This window comes from Oratosquilla oratoria, chromosome 21, assembly GCF_046742065.1.
Source record: "Oratosquilla oratoria isolate Oo_2021 chromosome 21, ASM4674206v1, whole genome shotgun sequence".
Taxonomy (NCBI): domain Eukaryota; kingdom Metazoa; phylum Arthropoda; class Malacostraca; order Stomatopoda; family Squillidae; genus Oratosquilla; species Oratosquilla oratoria.
This window is the reverse complement of record NC_134797.1, coordinates 54,798,809-54,822,709: the sequence shown is the minus strand read 5'-3', so window position 1 is coordinate 54,822,709 and position 23,901 is coordinate 54,798,809. Positions and strand designations below refer to the sequence as shown.

Here is a 23,901-nt window from a genome sequence, read left to right as displayed (position 1 = left end):
GTATTTTTTTCTCTGTCTTCCCTTCTTTTTTCTCTTTCTGTCTGTCTCCCCCTCATTTCTATCTTTCTTCTTTTTCTCATTGTAGAGTTGGTTGTCTCCATAAGCTCGCCCATTCTTTCTACGCTGCCGTCAGGAAATTTTATTTAACAGCGGAGACTCCCCCCTCCCTCGTAGCTTAAGCTTTAGACAGTTATTGGTGACTGTCCATAACAGCCAGCCAGTAATGGGTGTGATAGTGGGGGGAGGAAGGATGGGGGTGGGGTTATATGTTATGAGTGTGTATATCTTCGTATATTTTTTGTTAAAATTGTGACCTTAAGAGGGGCAAGGAAATTGGCCTTTCTTCACGTTTTTTTTTTATTTCATCATCTTATTTGTTTATTTATTCGTTTGTTTTGTGCGGTTGACAATTAACCTATATGGGCAAGAAGGCGGTCTCGTATTAGTTTAAGGTCTTGTTTGCGCGTATGAACTGTAAATATACATATTTGCATACATACGTATCGCAAATATATACATTCAAGTGCACGCACAGCCACTGACCAAAGTAGATACCCCAGGCTCATCGGCTGAGAAATACACGGCAAATAATTACGACACAACCGTGTTTTATCCATTTCTTGAACCTAAACAAAACAGGAAACGATGCAAGGAGGCATGTCATTATCTTAATATATACTTATTTCTACTATGACAAACTACCTTTAGTCAACAATTACACCAACCGGCATGTCTCACAGTGCAACCCCGATATAGTGCCGGCTGTGGCGAGTCTGTGGTATTTTTTTGGTATGTGATTGTCTGTGTGAATGGCAGAGTGGTAGAGCACAGACTTTGCAACCCCCCAGGGTCCCGGGTTCGTGTCCTGAACTGACTCCAGCTCGAGAGTGAGGGCGGGGAGGGGAGGAGCTGGCAGGATTGACCCGAGGTCGGGAATGCAAGTTCCTCTCCAAGACATGACCCTATATGACCTGGCATAGTGCCAAGTATCTATATATCTATTTAACCTAAGAACACATGGCTTTTTTTTTTCAGGCTATTGTACTTTAAGTTGACTATTCCATCGCGTTACGTATGTTTTCAATGTTCATTTGAAGGCATGTATTTTACGCTACCATGTAAAGTATTGTCACCCTAAAAAGAAAAAAACTACCTACAGAGATTGAATGTTGTCATTCCATTTATCTTTTCGCCCTCTGGGTGGTGGAGAATTTATCCCCTTTCTCCATGTGAGTGTGGTGTAGAGGGGGGTACTATACACAATTAACTCCTCATATATATATATATATATATATATATATATATATATATATAATATATATATATATATATAAAGGAATAAGTAGATATATAAATGAATGAAATAAAAACAGATAATGGTAATAATAATAAATAGAAAAAATAAACCGGGGCTGAACGCGGTTTAAGTTCTTGACTTCGTACACTTTCGGGTTAAAGTTCAGTCGCTGATGCCGAGTCATCGCTTTCTTGACAAGAAAGTACAGATGTGTTCAAAAGTTGTCGAAACGTCATATAACTTTCACTTTGCAAAGGAAACTTTTGTATCAGAATACAGGCCTTTGGTAATATATATACATATATATATACATATATACATGTATATATAAATATATATATATATATATATATATACATATATACATATATATATATATATATATATGTATATATATTGAAGTATAGAAGACAAATGAGTGGAAGGGCGGTGAGCTAAACACAGAGAACAGTTAGAGTTTTATTCCCTGACGTTTCGTCCGACATTCTCAAAGTACATTGAGAATATCCTGGTAAGGACGAAACGTCAGTGAATAAAACTCCAACTGTTCTCTGTGTTTAGCTCACCGCCCTTCCACTCGTGTGTGTATATATATATATATATATTGAAGTATGGAAGACAAATGAGTGGAAGGGTGGTGAGCTAAACACACAAAACTGTTGGAGTTTTATTCCCTGACGGTTCGTCCTTACCTGGACATTCGCAAAGTACATTGAGAATGTACTTAGAGAATATCCTTGTAAGGACGAAACGTCAGTGAATAAAACTCCAATTGTTCTCTGTGTTTAGCTCACCGCCCTTCCACTCAAATATATATATATATGTATATATATGTATAATACATATATATATATACATATACATATATATACATACATATATATATATATACATACATATACCAAGGCTTTTTCCCCTTTACTAGGGAGGTAGCCAAAAAGGAAAAGGCATAAAATCATTCCCACCCATTCCATCCCTGAAAACACTCCACACCCCTCCACCCTCCCTCCCATCTTAGCACCTCCTAGATGACGGGTCATCCCTGCACCTTGTCCACTGCCCTGGGTCAGAAGCAGTGTCGCAAGACACAGCACATCCACAGCAAGGCCGCTTCATTAAATCGGCGACCCCCCCTCTCCGCCCCCCCCCCATATAAAGGAGAAGACGGGGAGAAATCCCTTCGGGCTGCGTCAAAATTTTGCTCACACACACTACCCCACTCCCCATCCCCCGTCCATTTCACCTCATGCATCACAACATCTTCCATATACAACCATTCTCCATTCACCCCTGTCTTCTGTCCTCTCCCGTCCTTCCTCAACAGACATTCCCCTCTTCCCCAAAGCCCCCTTCACCCCATCCATCCATCTCATCCTAGGACGTCCCCTCATGTTCACTCCCTCCACATCTGCCTTCCATACCTCCTTTACTAGTATTTCTTCACTCATTCTTTCCATGTGTCCAAACCATCCTAATATTCTTTCATCAACCCTATCTCCCAACTCCCTTTCCACCCCTGTTCTCCTCACCTCCTCATTTCTCACTCTATCTAGCCTAGTAACCCCTATCATACTTCTCAGACACTTCATCTCAAACACATTCAAGCTCCTTCTCTCTTCCTCACTCATGTTTCATGTTTCTGCTCCATACAGTGCTGTTGGCACAATCACTCCTTCATACAGTCTCCTCTTAGCATCCATTCCCAAATGTCTATTCCTCATTACACTTTTTAATCCACCAAGGCATTTACTCGCTTCTCTCAATCTACATTCTACCTCCACCTTTACTCCACCTTTTCCTGCCACATTTGCACCCAAGTATCTAAAACTATCCACTTCCTCCAGTTGCTCTCCCTTAATGCTCACTTCCAGATTACTGCCACTTTCACCCCTTCTACATCTCATCACCTTGCTTTTACCCACATTTATCCTCAGCTTTCTTCTATCACACACTCTCCCAAACTCTGTCACCAACTTCCTCAATCCCTCCTCCGATCCTGCCACAAGCGCAGTGTCGTCCGCAAACAACAGCTGGCTCACCTCCCACTTTTCTCCATTTTCTTTAACCATCTCCAATCCCTGACCCACTACCCTTGCATTTACCTCTCGCACTACCACCATCCACGTATAAGTTGAACAGCCAGGGTGACATAACGCATCCTTGACGAAGTCCCACCTTTACCTCAAACCACTCACTCTCTCCATTTCTAATCCTGACACAAGCTCTACTACTCTCATAAAAACTCTTGACAGCTCCGAGAAGCTTTCCTCCTATCCCGTATATCCGCATAACCTCCCACAGTGCCTTTCTGTCTACCCTGTCGTAAGCCTTTTCCAGATCCATAAAGGATCAAAAAACATCCTTCCCCTTTCCTATAGCTTTCTCACATATCTGTCTTACCACAAAAATCTGATCTACACAACCTCTACCTGTCCTAAATCCACACTGTTCCTCACTAATTACTCCCTCTGTTCCTCTCCTAATCCTCTCAATCAAGATCCTCCCATAAGCCTTCCCAACTACACTTAACAAGCTAATCCCTCTGAAACTACTACATTCACACTTGTCCCCCTTTCCCTTGTAAAGTGGAACTATACAAGCACTCCTCCAGTCCTCCGGCACTCTACCCTCTCTCCAGCAAACATTAAATAACCTCACCAACCAGTCCACCATCACTGTACCTCCTTTTTTAAGACATTCTGCATGGCATCCATCCAGACCAGGTGCCTTACCTACTTTCATCATCCTAACTGCTGCCATCACTTCATCCTTCCTTATTTCTCCTCCATTTTCCTCACGTACATATATATATATATATATATATATATATATATCTATATATATATATATATTTATATATATGTATTATATATATAATATATATATATATATGTATATATATCGAGTAAGTTAAGAGTTTATAAAAATGAAAAGTATATATATGCATATGATAAAAAAATAATGAGCTGAGGTGTGCGCCGATTTTTTCCCGCACAAAAATACCTTATAACATCAAGTATATGTATGTATATGTGTGTATATATATATATATATATATATATATATATATATATATATAATATAGTGTGTGTGTGTGTGTTTGTAGATATACACACACACGCTTCTGACCCAGGCGAGTGGGCGAGATGCAGTGATGACCCGTCATCCAGGAGGGGTCAAGATAAGAGGGAGGGAAGAGGGTGGAGGGGGGGAGTGGAGTGTGATGGGGATGGAATGGGTGGGAGTGGTTTCTATGCCTTTGTTTTTTGGCTACCTCTCTTATAAGGGGGAAAAAGCCTTTGGTACATGTATGTATATACACACACACAGTAAGAAACTTTACATTTGGTAAGATCAAAACGTAGAGAATCTCACACCATTTGTTCACAACTGAATAAAATCACCTGATGCCAGCCAGAATAAACCTGAAAGTGTAAGTTAACCGTCACGAGGTTAACCCGTTTATGTCGTCTGACGCTAACTAGAAGTCGAAGGAATTTACGGTGGTATTCTTAAAAAAATCTTTCCTTATATAAATTCTTGGAAGGGAAAGAATTTTTTAAGAATTCCACCGTAAGAATCTTACGGTGGTATTCTCAAAAAGAAATCTTTCCTTATATAAATCTTATATAAATCCTTGGAAGGGAAATATTTTTTTATGAATACCACCGTAAGAATCTTACAGTGGTATTCTTAAAAAGTCTTTCCTTATATAAATCTTATATAAATCCTTAGAAAGGAAATATTTTTTTTAAAAATACCACCGTAAAAATCTTACGGTGGTATTCTTAAAAAATTATTTCCTTATATAAATCTTACATAAATCCTTGGCAGGGATTTTTTTTTTTTTTTTTTTTTTTTTTTTTTTTTTTTTTTTTTTTTTTTTTTTTTTTTTTTTTTTTTTTTTTAAGAATACCACCGTAAGAATCTTAGGTGGTATTCTTAAAAATAAATCTTTCCTTATATAAATCTTTCCTTTTATAAATCCTTGGAAGGGAAAGAATTTTTTGAGAATACCGCCGTAATAATCTTACGGTGGTATTCTTAAAAATCTTTCCTAATATAAATCTTCCCTTATATAAATCTTATATAAATCCTTGGAAGGGAAAGATTTTTTTAAGAATATCACCATAAGAATCTTACGGTGGTATTCTTAAAAATAAATCTTTATTAATGTAAATCTTTCCTTTTATAAATCCTTGGAAAGGAAAGATTTTTTTAAGAATACCACTGTAATAATCTTACGGTGGTATTCTTAAAAAAAATCTTTCCTAATATAAATCTTTCCTTATTTAAATCTTGTATAAATCTTCGGAAGGGAAATAATGTTTTTAAGAATACCGCAATAAGAATCTTACGATGGCGTTCTTAAAAAAATCTTTCATAATATGAATCTTGTATAAATCCTCAGAAGGGAAAGATTTTTTTCAAATACCACCGTAAGAATCTTACTGTGGTATTCTTTAAAAAATCTTTCCTTATATAAATCTTATATGAATCCTTGGAAGGGAAAGATTTTTTTAAGAATACAACCAACTCATTTGAACTGAGTCGTCTGATTTGCGACATATTTTTAGTTAACCCCCGAATTCATGAAGTTCCTTTACAGGAACACAAAAGTTTAATTCTCAAATTAAAGTATACGTCAGTTGCAGTGGCGGATCCAGGATTAAATTTTTGGTTAATTTTTGTAAATGTAGGCGACGTTTTGGAGGGGGCTAACTTTTTTTGGGATGTACTACTAAAAACGCTTACGATGATTTTGGATATAGATTGAGATTATATGTTCTCACTTTAGTTTCTTTCAAAATGCTGGGTAAAATCATACATTTTTAAAGATTTACTCTCAATAATGTGTTGAATATATTTCCGATTATTCTCAAAGAAGTGTTTTATTAAACGCTGGTGGGAAATTCCTCCACTATTACTGCTTTCTGCCACGTATCTGTGTACAAAAGGGAGGTTTCTCGACCTCTGCATTGAAGAGGATGTAGCAGCCCCCCTTGGATCCGCCATTGGTAAATTATGAATGTAAACTTAATTTTCTTTCATATATATATATATATATATATATATATATATATATATATATATAATAGAAAACGTTTTGTTACATATTACCGAAAATTAATTAAGTTTTCACGTATAACTCATGTATAATGAATTTTTAATTTTTTTTGCTGTGTTCCTTTTGAGGAACATTATGCGCTCGTGCGTACAGGAGTAATGAGTTTCTTTTCGACAAATAAAACCGCCTAGCGAGAGTTAAGTATAAATGAATACAAACACATCAGAAAAGGGTACTGGTTAACCATATCGAATATATACATATTGAATCTCTTATCATTAATTATATCGAGACTGATAACACTTATGTGGCAATAACTGCTTATTGGATTGAAATGTCGCCATACAATGGGTTTCATTTTCTCCGATCCGTTAAAATTCGTTATTCATTTGCGGAAATTGAAACAATCGTCGTTGTACACTAAATGAATCATTGCATACTTTCGATCAAAACTATGTAAGTATATCTTGAATTATACTTCAGTATAATAAAGAGAAATAACTATCAAAAGTATGTAAGTATATCTTAGATTATACATCAGTGTAATAAAAAAAATAATATAAAAACTGAGTATATCTTAAATAACACATCAATATGATAAAGAAAAATGATATGTTGAGAGAGCTACTCCATATATAACTAAATATGCGTGCGAATGCATTAGTTTGTTTTATGGAAAACGATACGACACATCGTCCTGTTCTGACGAGGAAGAGGGCTCGATCATACGAAACTGTCTCAAATATGTTCGTGTACAGTACACACTTTACTGGAAGACATGACATGCACCTTCGTGTGTGTGATTCACCATGGTCTTGGGTCACGTGCTGGACTCGTGATCGACAGCTAGTTCCCTCCCGGAAGAGAGCTCATATATGACCGATCTCCGGGTAATGCTGTGACCTTACGCGCAGGCACACACCCGTCCACGAGAGTTGAAGTAACGACCCAGCGCAATGATACTGAATTTTTTTCAGCCCTGGACGGGATTGGAACCCGGACAACCGTAGTGGTAGCCGGTAACTCTAACCACTGCGCCACGAGGTGTAAATATGCATGTGTGGGGGCGCGGGTAAGTTTGCATGACTGTCGGCTCTTGAGGTGCGCTCGTCACTCAGTACGGACGAAAGCGCTCATAGTTCAAACGCGCGTGCGCAGTTCTCTGAAGATCAAGCTGCGCGCGCAGACGTCTTCGGGAGAGCGCGTGGGAAGAAGCGGGGGAGGGCTAGTGCTGTGTTTGCTGTGGTGGACAGTGGGCGCTGTGAATCCCTAGTCCTGGAGTTATAGTGCTCATTCATGGGCCCCTCTTGCTCCTTGCTGGAGACCTGGCAGAGAAGATTGCTTACCAGTTACAATCACCAATATGTAGGTTTTTCTTTTATTATTTTGATTTTTTTATACATAGGATGTTTGTATTTGAGTGTATATATATATAGTTGTGTGTATGCATGCAGATGTATAATTGTGTATATACGAAATATATAAATGTATATGTATGTCGTGTGTATACCTACATATGTAAGGCGCGTATTAGTGCATGCATTAGTTTATTTGTGGACGAAAGGTGTATCATCATCATCATCATCATCATCATTTGTCGCCAACGACGACCAGCGCTTCTGTCCGTAACAACATTTTCGCACCGAAGACGCGGCGATAGAAAGAAGGAACAATAATGATACGCTACTCTGGTCCGTAGGGGTTCATGGTTTTAGTTCAGATAGTACCGAGTGCATTAAAAATTAGGCAGTAATTAATTATCCACCCAACGGGGTGAGTGGTTTATATTTTTGTAGGTATGAGGGATATGTATGTGTGCTGTACATACGAGTGACTTGTATATATATATATATGTGTGTGTGTGTTTGTGTTTGTGTGTGCATATATATTATATATATTATATATATATATATATATATATATATATTATATTATATATATATATATAATGTGCATGAGTGTGTGTGCAAGAGAGAGAGAGAGAGGGATAGAGAAGCCACATAAACAACAATAGTAAGTCATCTTTAATGGTAAGGCTCTGCATAAAATAAACTTTGGTCAAAACAGAAAATATACATTCCATACGCGGAAACAAAAGTGGCGAGCCAGGTATAGCACATAAAAGAATTGATACAGTTTTCAGGTATGATATATTTACCCCGTGTCATGCTATTCTCCACCATGGGCAGGTAGATTTACCCCAGGTTGCGAATCCCAGTTGTAGAAGGTCATTTGTCTAGGGAGGTGTCTTGTGTTTATAAATTTGTGGTTAAGAGGTATATACTGTATATATATATATATATATATATATATATATATATATATATATATATATAATATATATATTTATATATATGCAAGCAATCACAGCACCGTGATACAAAAATGCAATATAACCACAGGAGAAGGGAAACTGCAGACAGTAAGTACTTTCGTATATTACATCTTCAGACTAAATGACAGAGATACAGAGTTGTGTTAGATGTATCAGGTGGCAACCATAAGGGGATGTAATGTACGAAAGTACTTACTGTCTACAAGTTTCCCTTCTGTGGTTATTTTGCACACATATATATATATATATATATATATATATAATATATATATATATATATATATATATATAATATATATATATATATATATATATATATATATATATATATATATATATATATATATATATATATATATATATAATATATATATATATATATATATATATGACACACAGGAAACCCACATTCGGAGAAAATAAACTTCGAATAAAGAAGAATCCTATATTTCGGCTATCAACTGTAGCCCTCTTCAGGAAAGTACATAAGACAGAGTACAGAGGGGACTTATAAGCTACAGAGAAGAGAAGGGATAGCCGAAGGGATAGCCGAAATATAGGATTCTTCTTTATTCGAAGTTTATTTTCTCTGACTGTGGGTTTCCTCTGTGTCATTTGCAAATGTGCTACTACATTTCTGTTTAGAAATATACATATATATATTATATATATATATATATATATATATATATTGTTAAAGAAGAGAAACCCGCACTCAGAAATATGGGTCTCAGAGATAATAAAGGTGTGAAGGAACAATAAGTGATGAAGTTTTAAGCTTGTCATTCACCAGAAGTATAAGCTGTGAAGAGATATGGAAGGTGCAGAACTCAGAATACTAAAATCAGAAGTTAGAATAAAATTGAATTTAAAGTATAACAGAGGTCAGACAAGCTAATCAGAAATAATGTATCTTAATTTAAATGTAATAAAGTAATTTGGTGACAAAGTAGACGATACAAAGTCAGGAAGAAGAAAGAATAGAGGAACATAGAAATGGATAACTTTGAGTCGACTTTTTCATAAGAGAGGAAAAAAAAAAGAGACAGAAAGAGAGGATCAGAGAGAGAGTTAGAGTGTCGACATAGGGCTACCAGAACTTGTGAACTAATTTACGTGTAGATTGGGTGACCGACTAGATTATATTTCTACAAGAACGTGTCTCAGTGTGACTTACATTTATGTCTGAGCTTATACTGTAATTACTCAGAAATGTTTGAAAAACTTGTGTTGGAAATATACAGAAAATGTGTATGTGTGTGAATTATATATCATTATTGTGATAGTGTACTTAATAACTAGCGTCCGACACCGATCGAAATCGACCCAAACGTCGAGTTTGTCACAAAAGCACCTCAACACCTGGGTTTATGACAGAAGCGTCCGCAAGAATTTCTGTAGGACGAGGTTCAAGAATACTTGTAGTGAGTAGTGAAATTAAAGCTATTATGCATATGTGGTTAATGGTATAGATCAGCGTTTCTCAACCTTTTTACCCTTGCGTAACCTTTAAAATAAATTGCATGTCTCAAGGAACCCCTGCGCAAAAAATAAAAATAAAAAGAAAGAAAAAAAAAAATATATATATATATATATATATATATATATACGAGAAATTCGCTAGTGGACAGCGACATTAATCAGATAATTTTATGACCGTCGCGCAAGGATTCGAACCTGCGCTGTACATGACGACAAGAGGCCCCCATGACTGCCGCCTTAGACCGCTAAACCGGTCTAAGGAGGCAGTCATGGGGGCCTCTTGTCGTTATGTACAGCGCAGGTTCGAATCCTTGCGCGACGGTCATAAAATTATCTGATATATATATATATATATACCATATCTTTCTCATTTTATTTTCATCGTAATAATAGGTTAGATAGGATGATGTTTATATTGCAATAACCAAGAATATGTCGTGCGTGTTTAATTATATTACGTATATGAAATTAAATAAAGCAAAAGTGCATTAGCTTCTCTCACTTGTTCTCGCGGAAACCTTAGGATTCCGGGGAACCTTAAGGTTGAGAAACGCTGGTATAGACTGTCAAGATACCAATATAGGCCGCATAGACATACATTTAGATTATTTACAAGAGATAGTTACAGTTTGACTCGTACACTGATATTCTATAACTTAAAAAAATAACAATTATTCGTGACGACAGGCAAAGTTTCAGATAAACCCTCGATTCCACATGAAGTATCGTGACTTTTTACACAAACTGTCGATTGATAACTGTGGTTTCCTCTCGGGTTCGAGTCTTTTGGGTGTATCGGATTTAAGAGTGCGCCCAAGTGGTTCCATCGGGCTGAATAGAATTCTCTGGCATCGATCAAATCCTTAAATGTATGAAGTTTTGTCATGTGTGCGCGAATGGGGAGTGTGTGTACGCATGATTGGTTTACATGTGCGTTTGTGTACGCAGTCCACAGGTGAGGAAACAGATAACGCTTCTTAAGCCTTTTTTGTGAAGAATACTTTTTTACCAATACCAGACGATTTTAGTCAACTGAGGTTGAGATTGACTTACCCTCGGGGGTTGAGGGGATGGATTTAGTTCCATTTAAGATGAGTTGCAAGCCTGAGAAACCCGAGTTGTCAGGTGTGTGTGTGATTCACCGTGGTCTTTGGATCACGTGTTGGACTCGTGATCGACAGCTATTTCCCTTTCGAAAGAGAGCTCAGGGCTCGTATGACCGATCTATGGGTAATACTGTGACCTTACACGCACACACACACACACACACACACACACACACACACACACACATCCAACTCCCCGCCCACTAGAGTTGGAGTAACACCCCGCAGTGCAGCGATACTGAAATTATTTCAGCCCTTGGCCAGAGTCGAATCCGGACCTCCGTAGTGGCAGGCGAGAACTCTAACCGCAGCGCCACGAGGTGTGTATATGTGCTTGTGCGTGTGAGCGGAGAAAGTGCCAGGTCGTGATCCCCCATCTGCCATAGTCTCGGGCTGGTGTCGCCTCGCCGGCACATGAGTATGCGGAAGTCTGTTAAGGAAAAGAATCGTTTTATTTGTTTAGTTGTTTGTTCTCTTTAGTGACGTCATCGTCTTGACACCTGTTGTGAAGGACGCATTATTATTATATTTATTATTATCGTTATCTCTGTTATTGTTATTCATTATCATTAATATTATTGTTATTCATCATTATAATTTCGTTATTATTGTAATTGACGTGTTTTCATTGATTTTGGGCACATACTGACTTTAGATCAAGGACGGTAGAACAGTAGATAAGAAAACAAAACTGGTTTTGTGTGTGTGTCCGTCTTGGCCAAAGGTACACACAAAGACACGAAAGAATTCCATAGTACGAAGGTGAGCTGGAAGAAAAAAAAAACAAAAAAAAAAGTTGCCGTCGGGTTTCGAATTTTTCCATGTACATGGTAGGCCCAGAGTCAGTCCTAAGTGTGTGTACTGACGGGATCTGATAGTTGGCTGCCCTAGCACGTGGGTCAAAGGTGGCTGCGGCCGTAGTCAGGCAGCACATCCTTGTTTTATTTAATTATTATTATTATTATTATTTTGTATGTGGGGGGAGTTAAGGGTGTTTTTGTTGTCCACATGTAGGCAACATGTTTACATCAAGCTGCCAGCTTGTTTGGAGCACGAGTGTCCAGACTAAGAAACCCGTGCTATGTTGGCGACACAGGATGAACACAAGGCAGCCTTTCTGCCTCACCAGTGCTGCTAACACGTTGACAGCAATGCTGACACATACAGCTCGTAATACGGATTCCTCATCAGCACCCCGTTAGAAAGTAGAGGACACATGAAGAATCGCCACCCCATGAAATCCCACCTGAAGAAGTGTCACCCCAGTACGCCAAATATCAACAGTGGAATAAAGATTAGGTTAGGTTGAATGAAGGTTATGCTTATTGTCATCAACTTATACGACCGAAGAATCGTATACCCAGGATGGCCCACATGTAGAATTGTCTCCCTAGGATAGTCCACATGAAGAATTGTCACCCTAGGATAGCCCACCGGAAAAATTGTCACCCTAGGATATCCAACATAAAGAACTGTCACCCTGTCGAAATCTGGGGTGACGATTCTTCATGTGATCCAGAAGTAGAATTTAAAAAGGCAATGTGGAGCTCCAATTATCGTAATTTGGAACATGGGTTCTTAATAGAACAAATTTGCATATTCCAACCACTTCCCCAGATCGAGACACGAAATAAATGAGAGTGAATATGCCACCACGACATTCTTTATAATTTATCTATAATATAAAAACAATAGAAGAACGACCTATTACGAAAGGAGTGTCTTATTTTGTAAGGTGAATATGCCACCACAGCATTCATTATAATTTATCTAAAACACAAAAAACAATAGAACAACGAGCTATTACGAAATGTTTCTAATTTTGTAAGGTTTCCGTAATTTTCTGAAGAGGTTGAGTTGCCAAATTGAATTAGAGTTCAGGTAAAGAAACAAGCATCGTGGCAACGTTCTGTCCAGATTTTTTTTTTCTTGTTTTGAGGTTATCTATTCATATTTTCCATTCTATTTGTTAATTAGCCCATTATGAATTCATTCGTTTATTCGTGCGTCGATTATGTATGTTTTACGTATTTTGTAATCCATTTATTCTTTCATTTATATATTTAATCCCCTATTTATTTATCTACCTATTCATTTATGTTTACGCGTGCACGCACACGCGCGCGCTAAACACACGCGCGCACACACATACACACACACTTACTTAGGTTACTTAGGTGATGGCTTCTAGGGGCTTTCAGCCGATGACGGCTCTCCAAGCCCCCCACGTAGAATATCTAAAGTCCAAAATCTGATTTCATCACTGCATTCTCCAAGTCATACGAAGCAGTGAAGAAGTGTGTTTTCAGTCTCTTCTTGAAGATGGTCGTAGTTTCAGCCATTTTAACATTTTCAGGAAGTCTATTATAGAGACGGGGAGCACTATTAACAAACGCTCTACGCCCAGATTCTCTATCAAACCTTGGCTCTAATAGCCTATTCACTTCAATACTGTGTCGCAAGGCTATATCACTATCTATTCGGAAGTCCACGAGCATATCACACATATAATTAGGCCTCCCAAACTTCAATGCCTGATACACCATAACACACACACACACACACACACACACACACACACACACACACACACATTTTAGTACTACACACTAGTGATGTACTCCTCAATAGGAAAGCCACAAGAAAAAGCAGAGGCAAACAAAATGACCCCAAACCTGATCGACAGACCGTAAAAAGAAAGACTACACAAGTTGGTATTGATGACCCGATTCCTACTTTCAGAACAAGGAAAGGTGTGAACTATATTGGCAAAGAAGATTTACTGATTTGGGATGAAAAAATATCAAAGAGAAAAAAAAAAAAAGAGAGAAATACATAGAAAAATAGAATGTTTGAAGGACATGAAGGAATAGTGTTCCGTAGAAATATATTAGTTTGTGAATTAGATTAAAAAATCAACAGTCCAGACAGATTACATGAATTTAAATTTAAGACTGGAACTTACGAACATAACATATTCTGTATATTGCAATTAAGTAACACCACACACACATACACTGACACGGTTTGCTGGTATAGTGGTAGCGTCCTGGCTTCTTATGCGGGAAGTCTGAGATCGAGCCCTATCCTGGCCGTTACTGTCCCTTTGCTCAATGAGATAGCGTGTGTGATTAACCATGGTCTTTGGATCACGGGTTGGACTCGTGATCGACAGCTATTTCACTCCCGGAAGAGAGCTCGGAGCTCGTATATGACCGATCTATAGGTAATGCTGTGTGTGTGTGTGTGTGTGTGTGTGTGTGTGTGTGTGTGTGTGTGTGTTACCTAATTTTGTTTACGTAATTGTAATATGCATGAAAGAAATGATACTTGTAGATCTTGTCCTTTATTCTCCAACTAGTGACCAGTGACGGGGCCGCCCGTTTTCAGAACCCGTCCATCCCCCCTTGACCTTTATCAGGAGGTGCTGCCCTGGGGGGCTGGCACTCGGTATCCGGACTTGGCCAAAGATCAACTTAACTGTATTTCTTGCACCCTTTTCTCTCATGGAGAGTTGACAACCGGTGAATGGTCTCCTCCCCTGACCACTTTCAGCCGATGTGACAGAATCCTGTACCAGTACATGACAGACAGGAGTCCATTTTCTTTTTTTCCCCAAGAGAGATCTGCGGGAGGGCCTGAGGACCGTTGCCAGCCATTGCGGGGCTGCGGGTTTTCGACATAGTGAATATTGAGGCAACATTGTTATTCTTTTCCAATCATCGCTTACGGCAGTGGTTCCCAACCGTTGTGCCGCGGCACCAGAGTGTGCCGTGAGATCAACTCACTGAGTGTGCCGCCAAAATTGAGGGCAAAAATAATTTTCGTATTACCGACTCTCTCGAGACGTCATCCATTTTTGTTCACTAAAGCAACATCAATGTAAAGATGAGTATTTTCATATTATCCAGAGACTAAATTTTGTTACACTGATGTTGAATCAACAAAATAGTGACAAACTAGAATTTAGATTTTCTAATAAGGGTGCCGGGGACTTCTGAAAGGCTTGGCAAGGGTCCTGCCTCAAGCCAGAAAAGGTTGAGAACCACTGGCTTACGGCTGTTTTAGCTTCTGAAATACTTCAGAAGTTGATGTACTTCTTCAGGAGCTGATGTACTTCTTCAGGAATTGATGTACTTCTTCATATCCCCCAGACTTCCCCTTCCTCCTCACCTCCTCCTCCTCCCCTCCTTTTCCTCCTTCCCTCTTCTTCCTCCTACTCCCCTTCTCCTCTACATCCTCCCCTCCTACCCTCCTCTTTCTACTTCACCTCCCTCCTCCCCTCTTCGTCCTTCCATCTACCTCCCTCCTCCTCCTCCTCCTCCACCTCACCTCTTCCCCTCCTCCACCTCCCTCCTCCCCTTCTAGCCCTCGTCCTCCCCTGTCTCCTCCCCTATCTCCTCCCCTTCTCTCCTCTTTCCCCTCCCTTCCTCCTCCTCTGTAACCATAATCTCACAGATTACAACACAGTGGAAAACAACACCACAACATACAAACGAACGTACATACATACACACACACACACACACACCACAAACCTCTTCCCCCCTCATCCTCCCACCTCATCTCCACCACCCTCCTCCTCTCCTCTACCTCCTTCCCTCCACGTCCTCCTCCTCCCCTCCTCGTCCTCCCCTCCTCCCCATCTTCCCTCCTTTTCCCCATCTCCTCCCCTCCTCCCCCCTCCGTCCCCTCCTCATCCCCCTCCGTCCCCTCCTCATCCCCCTCTCCCCCTCCTACTCCTCATCCCCCTCTCCCCCTCCTACTCCTCATCCCCCTCTCCCCCTCCTACTCCTCATCCCCCTCTCCCCCTCCTCATCCCCCTCTCCCCCTTCTACTCCTCATCCCCCTCCCCTGCTCCTCCTCCCCTCCCCAACTCCTCCTCTATTTCTCCTTCCCCATCTTCCCTTCTTCTCCCCATCTCCCCTCCTCTTCCCCCATCTCCTCTCCTACTCCCCCCTCCTCATCCTCCTCTCCCCCTCATACTCCTCCTCCCCCTCCCCTACTCGTCCTCCCTTCCTCCTCCTCCCTTCATCCTCTTCCTCCTCCTCCCTTCCTCCTCCACCTCCCTTCCTCCTCCTCCTCCCTTCCTCCTCCTCCTCCTTCCTCCTCCACCTCCCTTCCTCCTCCACCTCCCTTCCTCCTCCTCCTTCCTTCCTCCTCCTTCTTCCTTCCTCCTCCTCCTTCCTCCTCCTCCTTCCTTCCTCCTCCTCCTCCCTTCCTCTTCCTCCTCCTCCTCCCCAACCCCATCTCTGTCCTTATCCCTCTTGTTATCTCCCTCCTTATCGCTCTCCTCGTTCTCTCGCCCTCATTTTCGACCTTATCTTCCCTCCTTATTCTCCTCGTTATCCTCCACTCCTTATCTCCCTCCTCGTTCTCATCCTCATTGTCAGCCTCCTCCCTCCTCCTCCCCCTCCCCCTCCTTCCTTTCTACATTCTCCATGTTCCTCCTCCTCCTCTTTTCCTTTTTTTTTTATCTTTTCCTCCTCTCCTCTACCCTTTTCTTCCCTCTCACTCCTTCTGCCCACCTCCCCTTCCCTTCCCCCGCCTTCCCTTCCCCCTCTTTCCCTTCCCCCTCCTTCCCTTCCCCCTCCTTCCCTTCCCCCTCCTTCCCTTCCCCCACTTTCCTTCCCCCTCCTTCCCTCCCCCTCCATCCCCCATCCCTTCACTCCCCCTCCATCCCTCCCCCTCACTCCCCCTCCATCCCTTCACTCCTCCTCCCCCATCCCTCTCCTCCACCTTCCCTCTCCTCCACCTTCCCTCTCCTCCACCTTCCCTCGCTTCCCCCGCCTCCCCCTTCCCTCGCCTCCCCCTTCCCTCGCCTCCCCCTTCCCTCTCCTCCCATTCCCCCCTCTTCCTCTTCCCCACTCCTCCCATCTCCTTCCCATTCCCAATCCTCCCCTTCCCCACTCCTCCCATCTCCTTCCCATCTCCTTCCCATTCCCAATCCTCCCCTTCCCCACTCCTCTCCCCAACTCCTCCCATTCCTTCGTCCTGTCATTCCCTCTTGCTTCCCTTCCCCCCCCTCCTCCCATCCCCCGCCCCGTCCCTTCTCTTGCTGTTTCTGTTCCCCCTCCATCGTGCTCATAGATTCTGGATGTCCATGGGAACGTGTTTTTTCTTTTTAAGGTTGCAAGTGGCTTTGGGATTCGTCCTGCGATGGTGGTGGTGTTGTTGCTGGGTGGGGCGGGGCGGGTAACTGGAACGGCGGTTGGGCCAGGTGGGTGTCGCCTGGTGGGTGTCCAGCGTGGTGTCTGGCTGTGGGTGTGCCTTGGTAATTGGCTAGGTGTTACCTGCACGCTATATATATATATATATATATATATATATATATATATATATATATATATATATATATATATATCCCTATTCTTCGTCTTTGTCTTTGTCTTCGTCTTTTTCTTCTTCTTCCTCTTCTTCTTTTCTTCTTCCTCTTCCCCTTCTTTATCTTCCTATTTTTCTTCTTCTCTTTCTTCTTCTGGTCCTTCCCAAATTTATGGCCGAATAAACCTGAGTGTGTATGTATGCGCGGGGTATGAGCGAGGGACGTGCGCACGCACGCCAGAACATGCATTTGTGGTCCTACCCTTTACACCAAAATTATTGAAGGTCCAATATTCAATCACTTCGTCCTTTTTTAGACAATCCGCGTCCCCCAGGGAACCGCCCACGGCCATTGGTTCAATCCATAACCCGGTGAAGATATTTTGTATTATTTGTTGTTATTTGTATGTTTGTTTATTATTATTTCCTTGATTTAATTATCAATTATTATTTATGTCAATTTATTATTTACAATTCATCTATTTGTTTATTATTTAACTCTACCTATTTATTTTATTTATTATTATATTATAATTTTATTTATTCATTCATTTATTTAACTATACCTATGCATTTATTTATGTATTTTATTTGTTATTTACATTATCATAGTTTTTATTTATTTATTATTAATATGATTTTTTTCTCGCATCCGACCTAGATATGGATCAAAAGGTCTCCTGTCGGCATGCTCCGCCTTTGTAATCCTTTGTAATGTATATACATATATATATATATATATATATATATATATATATATATATGTATGTATATATATATATACAGGGCTGTGGAGTCGGAACACAAAACCTCCGACTCCGACTCCTCTTCATGTAATTAACTGATTATGGCCTACATATTTTATAAAGCCTATACAACACACATACGCTCCAATCTTGAGTAGACTTATATCATTATAACTGGTTTATATCAAAGAATAAAGATATATGTTATAGTGTGGCTTTCCAATGTTTGACCTCTTCTGAAGTAGAGATTTTTTGAAAGGATGTTGAAGAAAATCCAGTAAAATAAAGATTCTATAATGTACCTCTTGATATAACTACATACTGGTGCTGCTATACGATTATTGCGATGGACATTACTCTGATTCTGGAACCGATCTTATCGATACGAGTACAATACAAGATAGCTGAACATGTTTGAAACGTGAAACTTTTTTTTTTTCAACTTTAAATATCCTTATTTCAATAATTCAATGTTAAAAAGTATAGAGGGGACAAAGAAGGGGAAAGGAGAGAAGAGATAGTATTATTGCGTTAGTCTACAGTTGAAATCATAATTATCCTACTGTTTGGCAACACAGCAGTGGGAGAAACCACCAAACTGTTGGAGTGATGGAAACGACGCAAGTGGAATTTGACAGGAATATTACAGCTCCCGTGACTGCGTGTCAACAGGTGTAAAATGGGGATGTTTATCTAATCTATTCAAGTAATACTTTGGATGTTTATCGCTCTATGTATAGATTTGAAAGCCAGCGTTGCACAAGGAAGTTTTGGGGGTTTAGTGGAATGACCACGAAGATAAGACGATGAGATTTATTACATTTTATAAAAAAAATAAATAAAAAAAAATCATATCATCTACTTATAAGGAGTGTGCACTGCATAACTCTACAAACTAAACGAAGGCATTATAAAGTGTAAATTTAACTGGAGTCGGAGTTGGTATATTTTTACCGACTCCGACTCCAGTGACTGTAATTGCTTCCGACTCCACGACTCCGACTCCACAGCCCATTATATATATACACATATATATACTTTTTTTTCATCCGACCTACTGTAGTTATGGACCAAAAGGTCTCCTGTCGGCATGCTCCTTTAATCCTTCTCCGGAAAAGGAATGTAATATGATTTGTTCTGCATTTCGTGTGGCAATTGCGTCTGGGGAAGTTGAAGGCTGCTGGAAGACTGAATCTGTCTTGGAACTTTCATTACTGGCTGGTGACTTGAACGGACGAAGGCCGGGACCAACTCCCCGTCCTCTTCCTTTATGTAAACAGTTATCACATGAAGAATTGTCACCCCAGTCTTCGACAAGGTGACAATTCTTCATGTGGGCTATCCTAGGGTGACAATTCTTCATGTGGGCCATCCTGGGTTTACAATTCTTCGGTTGTATAAGTGGATGACACTAAGTATAATCCTCATTCAACCTAAGTTAAGCTAGCCTAACCTAACGTAATATTTATTCCTCTGTTGATATTCGGCGTACTGGGGTGACAATTCTATAGGTGCTATCTCATGGGGTGACGATTCTTCATGTGGGATTTCATGGGGTGACGATTTTCCATGTGGGATCTCATGGGGTGACGATTCTTCATGTGGGATTTCATGGGGTGACGATTCTTCATGTGGGATTTCATGGGGTGACGATTCTTCAGGTGGGATCTCATGGGGTGACGATTCTTCAGGTAGGCGTTCTGGGGGTGACGATTCTTCAGGTGCGATCTCATGGGGTGACGATTCTTCATGTGGGATTTCATGGGGTGACGATTTTCCATGTGGGATCTCATGGGGTGACGATTCTTCGTGTGGGATTTCATGGAGTGACGATTCTTCATGTGGGATCTCATGGGGGTGACGATTCTTCAGGTGGGCGTTCTGGGGGTGACAATTCTTCATGTGACCCGTTTAATATTCACAATGGTGCCATTCCATGGTTTGTGAATATTTTAAATATTTTATTTTGTTTCAGGGATGCAGTAGGGAGTTTACTGAAAGAATCTATTTATTAAACGCGATTTGAATTTACATAATTGCAACGGAAAGTCACGTTTAGATTTAAAACTCGAAAACCACTTCCCAAACAACAAGTGGGGGAGGAAAGGAAAACTGCCACCATGAGAATGATTAGGAAAAATGTTAAACCAGCGTTTCCCAACCTTTTCCGACCATAGCACCCCCTGTTGTCATGTCTAAGCAGTCCAGCACCCCTAACTTGTTATTAGAAGGATAAAAAGAAAGTGAAGTGTACTGCTTGATGATTTATTTTCTTAATTCCTTAGAACTGAAACAAATAGACAATATTGTTAGTAGAAGAAATAAGAACACCCTAGGGAAATAAAATAGCATGAAAAAAGTCAAATATGCACAACTGGGTAATCAATGATACATATATCAAGGTGATTTTTGTGTGCATCACTTCCCAGCACCCCCTATAATTGATTTCAGCACCCTAGGTTGGGAAACGCTATCCTAAACTTTCAAAAGATGAACCATAATAGAAAGTACAACCCCGGCAACACACGCCAAAACTGGAATATATCTTCTCAAAAATATACTCTTTTGCTTATGTATATAACTGACGATGTAATGTGAAGTTATACACATCATTGGTATAGCCCGGGGGATCGTACGAGATTGCCCACATAGATAGAGGTGCCAGCAAACCACAGACCGTGCCAGGGGGTAGGTCGATGGTCCTGCTGGGGACAAAGGATGACACGGTGATATATTACTGTATGTTTGTTTTCTTGTTATTTTGGCTTGTTACTGTCTTTGTAATTTATTTGTGTTTTATTATTATTATTATTATTATTATTATATATATTATTGTTATGGATGGAGGTAGTAAAAGTGTATCCGTTTGTATTTGTCTATTTTTTATTCATATTTCAGACCACTTAAGACGTATCTCATGCCTACATACATACATATACCCAAGGCTTTTTCCCCCTTACACGGGAGGTAGCCAAAAAACAAAGGCATAGAAACCACTCCTACCCATTTCAACCCCTACATACTCCACTCCCCTCTACCCTCTTCCCTCTCTCTTTTCTTGGCACCTCCTGGATGACGGGTCATACCTGCATCTTGTCCACTGCCCTGGGTCAGAAGCAGTGCCGCAAGACACAGCACATCCACAGCAAGGCCGCTTCATTAAATCGGCGACCCACCCCCCTCTCCGTCCCCTCATGCGTACTGGGTTGGAAAAAAAATGCAAGAAAATTTCTCATAAATCAATGAATATGTGTGTCCCCAGCCACGACTGGGCAAATGAGGACAGGTGTGACCAACCCTTGGAGCCCACGCTACGGTGGGGAACCTTTGAATGTTTTATTCAGGCCAAAACCGGACGATTTTATCCGACTCAGGGTCGGAGCAAAACGAGGTTCAGGTCGATTAGTTCGCGCGTGATTGACAAATCACTTAAGCAGAATGAAGTCTCTTAACAATAATAAAAGTTAGAATTGCGAAAGCCACCAACCGCACTGATAGGAGTTAATGAGTTCAGTCAACAGATTCTCGGGCGGGAGCTGATAGGAGAAGAGGTGAGATAAAAGAGGTGATAACGGGGAGGGTGGCGTGGGGGGGGGCTGTGACGTCAGGTATTGCTCGTTGGGGAGATGTGATTGTAATAGTAGTATCCCAACCCATCGACAGTAGACACAACAGCGGAGTAGATTTGATTGGGAACCAGTTTAACAAGAGATCGTAAGGTTGAGTGGGATTAGGCTGAATGAATTTGCCGTGACCTAGTGCATCGGGCACCTGACCATGCGTACCTAAAAGGAGCGGGTGTCACAGGGTGAAGTCAAGACTGCCAACACTGCAATATGTGTTCGTAAGAGTCGTAGTGTTCCTCTTCTAGAACGTTACAGGACCGGAAGATCGTGAGCCAGAACTAGGAAGGTAATGTATGAAAAGGACAACACAAGTAAACTACACAGAAAACGTCACCCCCCTACGGACCGTAAAAGAACGCTACGTGCCTCTGGTCCGTAGAGGTGTCACAGGAAGTGACAAAGGGTACAGCAATGACAGATCGAGGCCATCGACTAGGTTTGGTCGTCGAAGACCTGCAGTGAGAAGAGCTAATGTAGATTGGGATAATACTGAAGCCTTGTAGGCTGGAAGGGCGGGCGGGTGAGGTTAAGTGAGTGGTCGGGGCAGTGGAAATCTTCATGTGAACCTTTGAAGAGCGGAGGTTTCAAACACCTGACTGAAAGTCGGTAAAGGCTATGCGGTGAGGAATAGATTCTGAAAGAATTCGTGATGGGAGGGGCGGAGGGATGGATGGGAAGTGGAGTTGATTTTGGTAATTATATATATATATATATGTATATATGTATGTATATATATATGTATATATATATATATATATATATGTATATGTATGTATATATATATTATATATGTATGTATATATGTATGAATATATATATATGTATATATGGATGTATATATATATATGTATATATGTATGTATATATGTATGTATATATGTATGTATGTATGTATATGTATGTATATATATGTATATATGTATGTATATATATATGTATATATGTATATATGTATGTATATATATATGTATATATGTATGTATATATATGTATATATATATGTATATGTATGTATATATATGTATATATGTATGTATATATATGTATGTATATATGTATGTATGTATATATATATATGTATGTATATATATGTATATATATATATATGTATATATATGTGTATGTATATATATATAATATATATATATATATATATATATATATTATAGTAAGACCCATCTCGGAGAAGAATAGGCGAAAGTAAAGAGATCCGTATATTTCGATCACTATCTGCTGAGGAGGATCACAGATAGAGATCAAAATATGCGGATCTTTTTACTTTTGCCTATTCTCTGAAAGTGGGTCATTAGTAAAATTTTACCAATGTGCATTGGTATATAATGGAATAGAGTACTGAGATGAATATAAGGGAATGGCGTCAAGGCAAGAGGCGGAGTGGAAAGAGCCACGCGGATATTTGTTATTAATATGTGTTTGTTTACAATTGTATTTTTTTATGTATATCTTAGGGGATGAGATGTATGCATATATATATATATATATATATATATATAATATATATATATACAATTTTATGGATGTATACGTGCGTGTGTGTCTGTGTATGTATATACATGAGAAATCACATGAACTCATGATTCTAAATATGCAGGAAAACCACCAAGGAAAATAATGATTTGATGACTGAGCGTTTTCGACCTCAAGATGTCTAAATAAACGAAAGCGCTCGGTCATCAATTTAATATTTTCCTTGGTGGTTTTTCTGTGTATATATATATATATATATATATATATATATATATATATATATATATATAACATATGTTTGTGTGTGTGCGCGCGCGCTCGAAGAAGAAGAAATGCACGCCTCATTCTTATATTAACGGGAGAATGCCATGCCAGGTAATGAAACAACTATTGTTGTCTCTCACATCACCATAGAATGATTGCAGACCC

At 39.9% G+C, this 23,901-nt stretch overlaps 1 protein-coding gene across 2 annotated transcripts in view; it reads left to right on the top strand.

The window, feature by feature from the left end:
- LOC143036943 (ras-related protein Rab-9A-like) overlaps positions 1–23,901 on the top strand; it is a 72,795-nt gene that overhangs the window by 13,199 nt on the left and 35,695 nt on the right. Inside the window, exon 1 of one of the 2 annotated variants that reach the window (XM_076204971.1) lies at positions 7,591–7,730. The exons of the other annotated variant lie outside the window; for it this stretch is intronic. Coding sequence (XP_076061086.1) covers positions 7,729–7,730 — 2 coding nt within the window. The 5' untranslated portion in view covers positions 7,591–7,728. Of the gene's footprint in view, positions 1–7,590; positions 7,731–23,901 lie in introns of those variants that run through there. 2 annotated transcript variants of the gene reach the window in all.